The 14,520-nt window shown below is 45.4% G+C and overlaps 1 protein-coding gene across 3 annotated transcripts in view; it reads right to left on the reverse strand.

Annotated features, from left to right (window-relative positions):
• The window catches only part of COL26A1 (collagen type XXVI alpha 1 chain), a 757,193-nt gene that overhangs the window by 50,062 nt on the left and 692,611 nt on the right, over window positions 1–14,520 (reverse strand). For 2 of the 3 annotated variants that reach the window (XM_073667772.1, XM_073667771.1), the window contains exon 7: window positions 10,053–10,160. The exons of the other annotated variant lie outside the window; for it this stretch is intronic. In XM_073667772.1, coding sequence (XP_073523873.1) covers window positions 10,053–10,160 — 108 coding nt within the window. The remainder of the gene's footprint in view (window positions 1–10,052; window positions 10,161–14,520) is intronic. 3 annotated transcript variants of the gene reach the window in all.

Genomic DNA, 14,520 nt, shown 5'->3' on the forward strand with positions numbered 1-14,520 from the left:
ACATGTTGCAGCGACTGTGGCAGCACCGACAAGCCCTGGTGCAATACGTTCTGACGTATAGCCTGGGCCAACGAGATTCAGAGGTGGGGCAAATCACGCTGGAGGAGTGGTCTCAGATCAGGGACCTATGCACCCTTCTGCTCAGTTTTGAAATGGCGACGAAGATGTTTAGTGCTGACGATGCCATTATCAGCATGACTATTCCGGTGATTTACATGCTGGAGCACATGTTAAACAGAATTCGGAGTCAGGTGGTGGCACAAGAGGAGGTGGAGGAAGTAGAGGAGGAGGAGTTGTATGCGGAAGGGCTAACATCTGCAAGGTCCAGACGGTCGGCAGCACCAAGGCGGCAGGCATGTGAGGGTGGGGGAGATGATTTTACCAGGGCGCATGGTAGCAGCCAAACTAGTGAGGAAGGTGCAGGAGCCCAGGAAGAAGTGGAGGACGAACTGATGGAAGACTCATCAGATGAGGGAGACCTTGATCACATTTCTGTTGTGCGAGGTTGGGGGGAGAGGACAGAGGAAGGAAGCATGATTGCTACCTCGCCACCAACACAACAGGGACTTGGTGCTCCTGGATGCGCAACACACATGAGTGCCTTCTTGCTGCACTACCTGCAACATGACCCTCGAATTGTGAGAATTAGAAATAATCCTGACTACTGGGTTGCCACACTGTTAGATCCCCGGTACAAAAGTAAATTTGCAGAAATTATTCCTGCCATAGAAAGGGATGCACGCATGCAGGAGTATCAGCAGAGACTGTTGCAGAATCTTACATGTGCTTTTCCACAAAATACCAGTGGTGCACGTAGTGAATCTCACAGTTCCAACTTGCCAACCGTGGGACCGTCAAGTGTTCAGCACTCAAACCGTAACAGAACCACAGTATCTGCTGGTAACATCAATTTTGCGGAATCATTTCACCACTTTTTTAGCCCATCCTTTGCAAGGCCACAGGAGACAAGAAGTCTGACACATAGTCAACGCCTAGAGACGATGGTACAGGAGTATCTCCAAGTAAACATTGAAGCCACGACTGTGTCACTGGACCCTTGCTCTTTTTGGGCTTCCAATCTGGATAAATGGCCGGAGCTAGCCACTTACGCCTTGGAGATCTTGTCATGCCCCGCAGCCAGCGTTCTGTCTGAACGTGTGTTCAGCGCTGCTGGTGGTGTGCTGACAGATAAGCGCACGCGGCTCTCCACTGATAATGTAGACAGACTCACGTTCATAAAGATGAACAAATCATGGATCCGAAACGACTTTTCTACCCCTGTGTCATCCTGGGGAGAGTAAAAGCTTGATGATTGGTTAAAATCACCTCACCAACCGTTTTAAGCTTTCAAATTACTAATCATGTTTATCTGTATCTTGACTGGAAAATAATTTGGGCTTTGTAGCAGTGTGCAGCACTGATCCTATTAGGCCATCTATAATAAGCTTCACCAGATTTAAAATTAAAAATAATTTTTAGCTGCATCTAGCCCGGAAAATAATTTTGGGGCTCCGAGATGCGCAAGACACATAAGTGCCTTCTTGCTGCACTACCTGCAGCATGACCCTCATATTGTCAGAATTCGAAGTAATCATGACTACTGGGTTGCCACACTCTTAGATCCCCCAAACTTTTCGATCAACCTTTTCATTTTAATAAAGACCAAAAAAATGGTCATTTTTGAAATTATAAGCGTTAGCAGGTTGTTAGAAACTGAAATCAAACAGTTTTCAACTCAAAACTTTATTCTAGGTGATGTTACATTTTCACATAGGACCCCTTGTTCGAAAGGAGCTTCTGAACTCTCTCGTCCATTGAATTTGTCAGGTTTTGGATGGTTTCTGCTTCAATTGTTTTGCATGAGGACAGAATACCCTCCCAGAGCTGTTGCTTAGATGTGAACTGCCTCCCGCCATCATAGACACTCCTTTTAATGATGCTCCAAAGGTTCTGAATGGGGTAGAGGTCAGGGGAGCATGGGGGTCACACCATAAGTTTGTCCCCTTTTATGCCCATATCAGCCAGAGATGCAGATGTTTTATGTGCAGCATGAGATGGTGCATTATCATGCAGAAAAATGATCTTGCTGTGAAATACACGGTTCTTCTTCTTGAACCATGGCAGGAAGTGCTGTTTGAGAAAATCCACATACATTATGGAATTCATCTTTAGCGCCTTCAGGGATCCTAAAGGGGCCGACAATCTCTCTCCCCATGATTCCAGCCCAAAACATTACTCCACCTCCTCCTTGTTGGCGCTGTAGCCGTGTTTGCGTGGGGTGTCCATCAACCAGCCATCCTCCACTCCATTCATCTGGACCATCGAGCGCTGCACGGCACTCATCCGTGAACAAAACAGTTTTGAAATCAGTCTTCATGTAATGTTTGGCCCACTGGAGCCGTTTCTGCTTGTGTGAAGTGGATAGAGGAGGTCGACAGGATGGCATATGCACAGCTGCAAACCTCTGAAGGACCCTGCATCTTGTTGTTCGGGGGACGTTGGAGGCACAAGCAGCTTCAAAAACTTGTCTGCTGCTATGACAAGGCTTTTTTGCCGCTGCTGTTTCAACCTGACGTAATTGCCTGTAGGAAAGAGTCCTCAATTTGCCCTTATCAGCACGCACACGTGTGTACTGTGAATCAGCTACATACTTCTTGATTGCCAAGACACTTCATCCTGATCATCGCACAATGTTGATTGTAGTCATGCCTTGACCTAAACACTCCACAATTTGTTGCTTCTCAGCAGCCGACACATCCTTTTTCTTTCCCATTTTGGCAGAAAATGTAGGCTGCTTAATAATGTGAGAGAGCCTTCTTAAGTAGTCTTGCCTTTCATTGGACACACCTGCCAAACTAATTAGCACAGGTGTCTGCAATTGCTTACAGTGATATAAAGAGCCCTGACAAACATCACCATCAATGAGTTTAACTGACAAACAAACAAATTCTTCCCTTATCACTCCTAAACACTTTTTGCATAATAATTTGGAACGCGGTGTACATGTGCTTTTCCACAAAACACCAGTGGTTCACGTAGTGAATCTTACAGTTCTAACTTGCCAACCGTGGTCTGTATGGAATTGTTCAATAAAGGGCCCAAAATTAAGATAACATAGATGGGAGAGGTCTCTATGAATAGGAATTCCTAAGTATTTGATACCCTGTGAGGGCCAGGCAAAGGGAAAGTTGGACTGGATGGAATCCTATATGGATTTAGGGAGGGAGACATCGAGGTCCTCAGACTTCGCTGCATTGATTTTAAAATTTTACCATGTAACAAAGTGATCTATTTCAGCCATAACAGCAGGGATGGATATATGTGATTGAGTGATATATACTAGGACATCATCAGCAAATAGAGAGCACTTGTACTCGGTGCCTCCCACCTCAATCCACCTAATATTGGGGTTATGGCGAATTGATGAGAGCAGGTGCTCCGTCACTAGGATGTATAAGAGAGGGGACAGAGGACATCCCTGCCTTGTCCCATTGGTGATTGTGAAAGGTGATGAAAATGTTCTGACGCACCCCCTGGGCCTTGGGACACCCGGAGCCGGACCCTTTTTGGTGGATGCTGGTGGTTGTAGTCTTCGTGGCGGCGATCCGGTTCCGTGGCTCAGGGCGGTCAAACCAGTGGCGGAACTATTTATGTGGTTTTGATGTTTAAATGTCTGACTACGCCACCCGTGGATTGCGGTCAGAGTGAACCGCCGCTACAGGGCAGACCGCTAAGGCTGGTGTTGTGGGTGCAGCAGAGCGTAGCATAACTCCCCACGGGAGGAGTATAGCCTCAGGGCAGTGTATGCGGAGGATGGGGGTGATGGTGCAGGGCAGCAGCAGTAACGACACGGAGTCAGTGATGCAGTTCAGGGCCTTTACTCACAGTTCTTATTATCCAGACCACGTCTGCAGGTAACGGCTGCCCACGTCGTACTGTGCTCACCAGGTGAGGGGCTCAGACAACTCCCAGATAACTTTGGAGCGCTTCACAGGACCCCCTTTGTGTGTCCTTTGTCTGGCCTTTCTTACCAACACTTCTGTCCGGCTGCCTCGGGCCTCCTCTTGGTAAACTTGGCGCCAGTTTCCCTGACTCTATGTGGTGCCTTCCTAGCGGGTGGAGCAAGGGGCTGCACCACATAAAATGTCAGAGCCTCCGGTTTCTAGCTGAGGGTCATTTCCTGCCTCCACTAGTTCGGGGACCGGTCTCCCCCTTTGGCCTGACCCCTCCACGCAGGTGGATTCGGGCGTGCGGTGGCGACTCGCCCGTCCGCACCCCTGGGATCCCTTCATTCCTCGTTCCTGGAGCCTTCTCCGCTCCTCTTCCTTCCTTCTCCCTCTTGCAGGCCTGGGCCTCTGTTACTAGGCCCGCCTACGGAGCAGAGCTCATGCAGAGCCCCTGCTCCCTGCCACTTCTGCTCAGACTTCTCTGCACTGAACTAAGATGGTGCCCACCTTTTATACTCCCTTCTCAATGCACCCAGGAACTGCTTCCTCCCTGCTCCTGCACTGCAGGGTTCCCCTTCCTCAGTGTTCCCTCCCCCCACTCCAGCCAGGGACAGGGACTGTCGTGCCCATCTCAGGGGCATATTGGTCGCCCTGCCCCACGGCAATGTGGTGTAATGCATGCAGGTGTCGGGTCCTGATCCACACTCCATCCTTATCTGAGAGTGAGATATCACACCTCTGGGTGAGGTGCAATACGTCTGTAGCAACCGAGCCCTCGGTGCTACAGTTCCATTTATCTTCAGCCTAGGTGACGTATTGTGATACAGGGCCGTGATTTTGGCTATAAAAGGGTCCCCTAGACCCCTACCCCAAGCTTTTTAAGAGAATCATATATGGCGTGCCAGGAGACTCTATGGAATGCTTTCTCAGCATCCAACGAGAGTATCTACTTACAAATTTTTAACTGCATCTAGCCCAGGAAATACTTTGTGCCTAGTAGCAGTGTCTGCTAGTCAGCGGATTATCCCGGCTGTTAAGCAAGCTACACCACCTGTAGTTTGGACACTTAATTTTTTCAAAGGAAATGCTTCGGGACCACGGGATACTTAGTGAAGAGCATCAGGAGGCACCCCAAGGCATAGGGGCTGGGACTGGCACTAGGATGCCTTGTGGTGGACAGCCGAGCTCGATCCTTATAAAAGCTTTTTAACTGCAGCAGCTTTAGTGGACGCTACTGGAGCTTGAATTACGCGGCTGCTGGCATGAGACTTGCCCTCCAATAGATCCTTGTAAATGGATTTAAAGTGTATTCATTTAAATTAGAGGGACAATTTAAATTAAAAAGCTTAGAGCTGCCTCCACCACAGGGGGGCTCTCTCGACCCACCAGCGGACAGGCACCAGTATTGGGAGAGGGGGGCTGGCCGTCAGGGTTCACCGCGGCTCTGGCACAAACCCGGCGACACGGAGGTGGCACGGGCAGGAGCGGACTGGCCGTGTCGGATTCTCACTTTTTGGATTTTAGAAGGGCATGACATGCCTATATCTGTGTCTCCCCCTCCTTTTACTCCTCCACCTCTTTTCTTTTCGCATGACTATATGTACTTGTCACTTTTCCATGTGTTAGTTGTGTCTTCTGAGCAGTTTGTCAGCTTTTGGACACCTTTGAAGGTGTTTTCTATGTGTTTCTATGTGTTTTTGTTTGCCTGCCATTGGTTTTAACGGTGTTCGAAGGTGTTCGACGAACAGTTCGACGAACAGTTCGGCGAACACACGGGTGTTCGACGAACCGAACCGAACTCGAACACTACGGGGGTGGCTCAACACTACTCCACATATGGGGTATCAGCGTGTTCAGGAGAAATTGCACAACAAACTTCATGTTGCAATTTCTCCTGCAAAATTAAGGGATGAAAAACGTTTTTGTGGGAAAAATTTGAAATTTTTATTTTTACAGCTCAATATTATAAACTTCTGTGAAGCATCTTGGGGTTCAAGGTGCTCACCACACATCTAGATAAGTTCCCTAAGGGGTCTAGTTTCCAAAATGGTGTCACTTGTGGGGGGTTTCCACTGTTTAGGCACATCAGGAGCTCTCCAAACGCAAAGTGGCGTCCGCTAATTATTCAAACAAATTTTACATTCAGAAAGTCTAATGGCGCTCCTTTCCTTCCAAACCCTGCAGTGCGCCCAAACAGTGGCTTTCCCTCACATATGGGGTATCAGCGCGCTCATGAGAAATTGCACTACAAATTGTGTATTCCATTTTTTCCTGTTACCCTTGTGAAAATAAAAAAATTGGGTCTAAAGTAACATTTTTGTGAAAAAAAGTTAAATGTTCATTGTTTTCTTCCACATTCCAAAAATTCCCGTGAAACACTTTAGGGGTTAATAAACTTCTTGAATGTGGTTTTGAGCACCTTGAGGGGTGCAGTTTTTAGAATGGTGTCACTTTTGGGTATTTTCTGTCATTTTCAAAGTCACTTCAAATAAGATGTGGTCCTTAAAAAAATGTTTTTGTAAATTTTGTTGGAAAAATGAGAAATCGCTGGTCAACTTTTAACCCTTATAGCTTCCTAACAAAAAAAAATTTTGGTTCCAAAATTGTGCTGATGTAAAGTAGACATGTGGGAAATGTTATTTATTAACTATTTTGTTTGACATATCTCTCTGATTTAAGTGCATGAAAATTCAAAGTTTGAAAATTGCAAAATTTTCAAAATTTTCGCCAAATTTCTGATTTTTTCACAAATAAACGCAAGTGATATCAAAGAAATTTTACCACTATCATGAAGTACAATATGTCATGAAAAAACAATCTCAGAATCAGGGGAATCCGTTGAAGCATTCCAGAGTAATTACTTCATAAAGTGACAGTCGTCAGAATTGACAAAATTGGCCGGGTCACGAAGGCAAAAACAGGCTCTGGCGCAAAGTGGTTAACATGTCAGTTGGGAAGAACTAGAAATGTGAAAAGTGAATCTGATCAGAATATTCATTGCAATTTCAAATTGCATAGAAGTTTTTTAAATTAATGTAAGTTCATTATTATACTTTTCCATGTTTGAAATAATAATTGTAAAAACGATTCAGGCTAACCAAGAAGCTTGAAATATCTTTGATATATTTAAAATGGTAATAAGATAAACAACCTGAATCTAAAGGACTCCATACACATTTAAAGTGGTTTTCCCATGAATAAAGTTAATTTAAATCAACCTTTTTAACAATAGATTTTTGAATAATAATAAGTTCCACAATTGGATGTGTTTAAAAAAAATCTTCCTGTGCTGAGATAATCTTATACATGTGCCCCTGCTGTGTACTGTGTAATGGCTGTGTTTGACCGTGCAGGAACATGGTCTGAATGTACCAAATCTCCTGGGCAGGGGAGGAAGCAAAAGAGAGGATACAGACTGGACAGCAGGGGTCACAAATTATTCTTTCAGGTAAAACATTACATAAAAACAGGCAGTGAAATATTTTACTAGCAAAAAGAATCAGCTGTGACCCCATGCTGTAATGCCTGTATACTCTCTTTTCCTTCCTCCCCTTCCCAGGAGCTGTGGTATGATCAGACCATGTTCCTGCACCGTCAGACACAGCCATTACACAGTACTAAACATAGCAGGGGCACATGTATAAGATTTTCTCAGCACAGTGACATTTTTTTAACACATCCAATTGTGTAATTTATTTTTATTGTAAGATCTATTAATTAAAATGTACTTTGTTCGTGGGAAAACCCCTTTAAATCTGTCAAACCTTGGACCATATAATGTGTATGGGGGGCTTCCTGACTCTTCCCCAATATTTAATGCCAGAGGAAATAAGGATCAGACATTTTGAATTACAACACTCAATTCTGTTGACCGCTTACACAGTACCAGTCAAAATTGGACACACCTGTTCATGCAATGCAATGGTTTTCCTTCCTCCTATTCGAATGTGCACATTGTAGGTTTAGACTGTAGGCAGTAAAACCAGAAAGGAGCGCATATGGAAACAAAGAGTAAAGAAATGTGTAAATAAACCAGAATGTGATGAAACTGTTTGAGATAATGCCAAGGGGGTGTAAGGCTGTCATTAGGGTAAAATGGGGGTATTTTGAGGAATGTATGGTTTAACATATATTCTGGTTTGTTTCACATGTTTGTTTACTTCTTGTTTCAATAAGTGTTCCTCTGTGGTTTTGCTGCCTTCAGTCTGATTGTACCTTGTGCACATACCAAGAAGAGCAAGCAAAAAACATTGTGTGAACAGGAGTGTACAAACTTTTGACTGGTACTATAAATCACTGTCAGAGCTGTCCAGTGATGTCATCAAAGAGAAGGGCTGTTGTCAGATACTTACCTGGCCATGCTCCAGCACTGTCTAACTCCACTGTCAGACATTGTCGCCAAGACTCTAAAAGCAGGGAAGACAGCACTAACATCATCACTTGGCAGTGTGGTTACCATCCAGCCTGTCATTCTGTGGCCTGTTTTGCTGCTAGGAGTATGCATATTGCATCCTTGCGGTTACATGACCGCTGCCCTCGGCGCTGGCACTGGAGAATCCTTACAATACGCAGTGTGCACAATGTGAATGTCTGTAGTCACAAAGAGGGACTGCAGACTTGTAGTTTAATACTGGACACCCTTTTAACCCTTTTACCACCTTGGGTTTTTCCGTTTTTGCGTTTTTGTTTTTTTGCTCTCTGTCTTCCCAGAGCCATAATTTTTTTATTTTTCTGTCTATATGGCCATGTGAGGGTTTGTTTTTTATGGGGCGAGTTGAACTTTTGAATAACACCGTTGGTTTTACAATATTATGTACTTGAAAATGGAAAAAAAAGTGCTGTGAAATTGCAAAAAAAGTGCAATTCCACAATTGTTTTTTTTCTTTACCATGGTCACTAAATGCTAAAACTGACCTGCAATTATGATTCTCCAGGTCATTACGAGTTCATAGATACCAAACATGTAAGTTCTTTTTTATTTAATTGTCGAAAAAAATCCAAACTTTGCAAAAAAAAAAATGGCGCCATCTTCCGAGACCCGTATCGTCCCCATTTCGGGATTTGGGGCCGGGTGAGGGCTTATTTTTTGCGTGCTGAGCTGACAAATTTTTTTTATACCATTTTGGGGTAGAACTTTTGATCACCTGTTATTGCATTTTATTGCAATGTTCCGGCGACCAAAAAAAACGTAATTCTGGCGTTTTGATTTTTTTATCATTACGCTGTTTACTGATCAGATTAATTCTTTTTATATATTGATAGATCGAGTGACTCTGAACACGGCGATACCAAACATTTGTATATTTGATTTTTTTGATTGTTTTATTTTGAAAGGGGGGTGATTTGAACTTTTATATTTTTTACATTTTTTAAATATTTTTAAAAACATTTTTTTTTACTTTACACATGCTTCAATAGTCTCTGTGGGAGACTAGAAGCTGCGATCTTCCAATCGTCTGTGCTACACACAGCAGGGCTTCAGCCCTGCTATGTGTAGCAAAAATGCTCATCTGCTCTGAACGCTGGACGGCGCTCATAGCTACCCGGCAATGACAATCGCAGGCGTCTCCTGCAGACCCTAGGTTGTCATCTCAACCCATCAGCGACCTGCGGTCATGTGACACGGACGCTGATGGGCAGGATTAGTGACGCGCATCTGGTAAGCGCGGGATTGACAGCGGCATTTAACTAGTTAACAGCGATTCCACCCGTGGCCATTAGGGGCACATAACAGCTGTACAGATCAGCTGTCATGTGCCCAAAAACATGCAGGCTCAGCGTCGGAGCCTGCATGGAGTGCAGTGATTCGACCTTGGACGTACTCATACGTCCATGGTCATAAAGGGATTAAAGCACCTTTACATACATGCCATTAGTTTTTGGTTTATTGTAAAACCTAATGACAGGTTCTCTTTTTAAATTACATTAGTTATTAACCCATGACTATCCTAGGATATTGGGATGGTCATAGGTTAATAACTAATGTAGGATTGTCAATGTTTACCCCTTCATTATCCTTAACCTCTTGCACATTAACCACTAAGCTACAATCCGTTTGCCCCTGTTCCCATTGCATCAGTCTGCTGTTGTAAGCAAAACACTTACCTGGGGGACCAGTGGGGCCAACTTTTCCCACTTCTCCACGGTCTCCTTTTGACCCAGGTAAACCCACAGGCCCAATTGATCCAGGTGGTCCTGGTATTCCAGGCAATCCTGTTTGAAATTAAGCAGAGGTAATAAATTAGATGATCAAAAATTAAACAATAGTGATGAGCGAGCATGTTCGCTACTGCTTGGTGCTCGCCCGAGCATCTCACTACTCGAGATGCTCGGCGCTCGCCGAGTATTTCTGGGGTTGCTCGGCGCGAGCTTGGGTCTCCTCCCTGCATGTTTGGCGCTCTTTAGAGAGCCAATGAACATGCAGGGATTGCCTGCCACTCACTGTAATGCCGTAGCCATGTTGGCTGTGATTGACTGGCCGCACAGCGTCATCAGGTCTATATCAGACCTGGCGCCGCCATGCTCGTCACAGTCACTCCGGAATCAGACAGTGTAGGGAGAGGTGCTGCTGAGCTAGGGAGAAATTTGCTTGTTTCTAGTTAGTGTAGGTGTACCAAACTATATTAGAGACACATATCCATCTCAACAAACAGTCCTTCTGAGGACTAATCCATCTGCAGAGATATCAGGCAGGCAGTGTATATAGGCAGGCAGGCAGGGTATATAGCAGACTGCAGTGCATATAGCACAAGAGGCTCCATTCCAGTTCTGCCTTCTGCTGCTGTTAGATATTTCTAGAAATAGGCCCAAGTATCAGGGGCCAGGAATATTTTTTTTTGGAATCTTAATCCTCATTATTTGCTTAAAAAGCAATCCAGAGAACACAGTTTTTCTGTGCCATTTGCTTGTTGGCACTGCAGAATACAGCCAGGTCCTTTCCATATTACAGCGCTAAAAATCCAGCTATTTAAAACTGTGGTTTGTCCGTCACACAGATCACATATAATTGCGCTGAAAATACTGCCATTTCTGACCTCCATTAAAAATTTGTTTCAGTGTGTCAGTGAAGCAATTGACTCCAGATTGCTGTTCAAAACAGTTACCTACAGGCCAGGTATTTAAAACCGTGTTTTCTCCGTCACACGGATCACACATACGTTTTCAGAAAATACTGCCATTTCTGACATCCATTAAAAAAAATTTCAATGTGTCAGTGAAGCAATTGACACCAGTTTGCTGTTCAAAATAGTTACCTACAGGCCAGGAATTTAAAACTGTGTTTTCTCCGTCACACGGATCACATATAAGTTCGCTCTCAAGTAGCAGCATCAGGAAGCACGTCCACGTCCTTGTCCCAGCGCAGCGTTCAGTTGTCCATACCCCAGTCCTTGGAATGCAAGCGCAAATATGCAGCCAACGCCCCACAGGCCACACTACTAAATTCCCACATTTCACGACAGCTTGCGCTCGAAATGTTGCCTTTTAGGCTCATGGAGACGGAATGATTCTGCAACCTGATGGTGGCGGCCATCCTTCGGTACTCGGTCCCCAGCCGCCACTTTTTCTCTTGGTGTGCCGTCCCCGTATTACACAAGCACGTGTCCCAAAAAATTAGCCGTGCCCTCAACAACGCAGTTACCGGGAAACTCCACCTAACCACGGATATGTGGACAAGTGCTTGTGGGCAGGGACGGTACATCTCGCTGACTGCACACTTGGTTAACATAGTGGAAACCGGGACCCAGTCGGACCTTGGGACGGAACACGTCCTCCCGACGCCAAGGATTGCGGGCCCTAGGTCAATCAGGGTTGCCCCCACAGTCTACAGCTCCTGCACCTCATCCTCCTCAGCCTCCACCTCCTCTTCAGCCTCCATCTCCAAAATGACCACATCAGTCACAAGCTGCAAGCACTGCAGCACTGCCTCGACCAAGCAGCAACAGGCTGTGCTGAAGGTAATATGCTTAGGTGACAAACCGCACAATGCTGAACAGTTGTGGACAGCTCTAAAAGAGCAGGCAGATCTATGGCTCACACCGATGAACCTACAGCCAGGCATGGTTGTGTGTGACAATGGCCAGAACCTGGTGGCGGCTCTGAGGTGAGGCGAGCTCACACACGTACCATGCCTGGCCCATGTGCTTAACCTCGTCGTTCTGCGGTTTCTCAAATCCTACCTGGAGCTGCCAGATCTGCTTGTTAAAATATGCCGCCTGTGTGCCCATTTTAGAAAGTTACCTACCGCTTCCGCCGCCCTTGCCGTGTTTCAGCAGCGTTTGCAGCTTCCAGCTCACAGACTGGTATGTGATGTCCCCACGCGTTGCAACTGTACACTGCAGATGTTGGGAAGGATTTGCGAGCAGAAAAGGTCAGTTGTTTAGTACCAGCATCAACAAGGCCGTTGGTATTCAGTTCAGACTCCACACATAAGACCTCAGGAGTGGACATGGATGTCAGACATATGTACCATCCTCCAAAACTTTGAGGACTCCACCAAGATGGTGAGCGGCAATGAAGCCATAATTAGCGTCACCATCTCGCTTCTCTGTCTTCTAAAACGCTCTCTGCTCACAATCAAAAATGATGCATTGCAGGAGGAGCACGATGAGATGGAGCAAGGAACCATACAGGGTGATTACACACAACCCAGCCTCATCTCATCCCAACGTGGATTGGGTGACAATGAGGAGGAGGAAGAAGAGGAAGAACAGGAGCTAGTTTCATGGGCTATAGATGGTACTACCTGCACAACTGTCATACCATCTGTTCAGCATGGATGGCCAGAGGACAGAGAGGAGGAGGAGAGCATGGTCAGTCATCCTCTTGGTGAGGACACAGAAGTCTTGCCTGTTAGTAGTCTGACACGCATGGCTGAGTTTATGTTACGCTGCCTTTCCCATGACCCTCGCGTTCTCAAAATTTTGGGTGACAGTCATTACTGGTTGGTGACACTTCTAGACCCATACTACAAGGAGAACTTTATATCTCTTATTCCTGAGGTGGACAGGTCTACAAAAATGGGGCAGTACCAAAAGGCCCTTGTTGCGGAACTATTAAAAAAATTCCCATCTGAAAACGCTGGCGGCAGAGGTCAAAGTTCGTTGGACAACCAAGGAGTACAGGCGAGAGAGACACAAATTCAATCCAGCAGAGGCAGGGGAACACTGTCAAAGTTCTACGACAGTTTTCTCAGACCCTCCCATTGCACAGACCCTGAGGCGTGGGGTACTCTCATAAGGAGTGCAAAGTTTGGGAAGATGCTGAGGGAGTACCTTGCCGACCGTACCAATGTCCTCCGTGATTACTCTGTGCCTTATAATTATTGGGTATCCATGCTGGATACGTGGAATGAACTTGCTCTCTATGCCTTGGAGGTCCTGGGCTGCCCTGCTGCTAGCGTTTTATCAGAGCGGGTTTTTAGTGCCACAGGTGGAATTATAACTGATAAGCGCATCCGCTTGTCAACTGAAAATGCTGACAGGCTGTCTCTTGTAAAAATGAACAAGGGCTGGATTGGGCCAGACTTCTCAACACCACCGAATGATAGCAGCGTAACATAAACTCAAATCCAGTGTCTTTTTTTGGGAGGTGTATTCGCATGCACCTCTTCACACCCACACATGGGTATACGCTTCCTGATTTTTGCTATTTGCTCTTGTCCTCCTCCTTCTCCTCATCCTCATCCTCCACCGCCATATCACCAGGTGACCATGGTCCGTGATGCAACATCCACATAATTTTTGTGTTTAGGGTGTTTATGATGCCCGTAAAAAAAAAATGTATACAGTATGTTCATGTATACCCCACAGGGGTAAATGTTTGTCAGCCCATACACTTAGTGCATGGGCATTACAAGTATAGGAGGCCCGCTCCTTTCTAATGGGAACATTTTTTTATGAGGCCCTCTAAGTCTCTTCCAAGGGGCATTGGAGTGCCTCCCAATTTTTTACAGCCCTTGCATTCACTGCATAGGCCAACACTATGGGAGACCCTCTCCTCTCTAATGGGAATTTGTCGTTACTGTGGCCCTGCTCTATGTTTCTGTAAATTGTTAGTGGGGTTTTTCCTAAATTTGGTCAGCCGTTGGATTCACTGCATACCCTATAACTGTATAGAAGACCCTCTCCTTTCTAATGGGAGCATGTCGTACTTGTTACTGTGGCCCTGCTCTATGTGTCTTTAAATTCTTAGTGGGGTTTTTCCTAAATTTGGTCAGTCGTTGGACTCACTGCATACCGAATAACTGTATAGCAGACTCTCTCCTTTCTAACGGGAATTTGTCCTTACTGTGGCCATGCTCTATGTGTCTTTAAATTCTTAGTGGGGTTTTTCCTAAATTTGGTCAGCCATTGGACTCACTGCATACCCTATAACTGTATAGCAGACTCTCTCCTTTCTAATGGGAATTTGTCGTTACTGTGGCCCTACTCTGTGTGTCTTTAAATTCTTAGTGGGGTTTTTCATAAAATTGTCAGCCGTTGGACTCACTGCATACCCTATAACTGTATAGCAGACTCTCTCCTTTCTAATGGGAACATGTCGTACCTTGTTACTGTGGCCCTGCTCTGTGTGT

Source organism: Phyllobates terribilis, unplaced genomic scaffold (genome assembly GCF_046119375.1).
Source record: "Phyllobates terribilis strain yellow unplaced genomic scaffold, ASM4611937v1 Scaffold_2__4_contigs__length_985480577, whole genome shotgun sequence".
NCBI classification, from domain to species: domain Eukaryota; kingdom Metazoa; phylum Chordata; class Amphibia; order Anura; family Dendrobatidae; genus Phyllobates; species Phyllobates terribilis.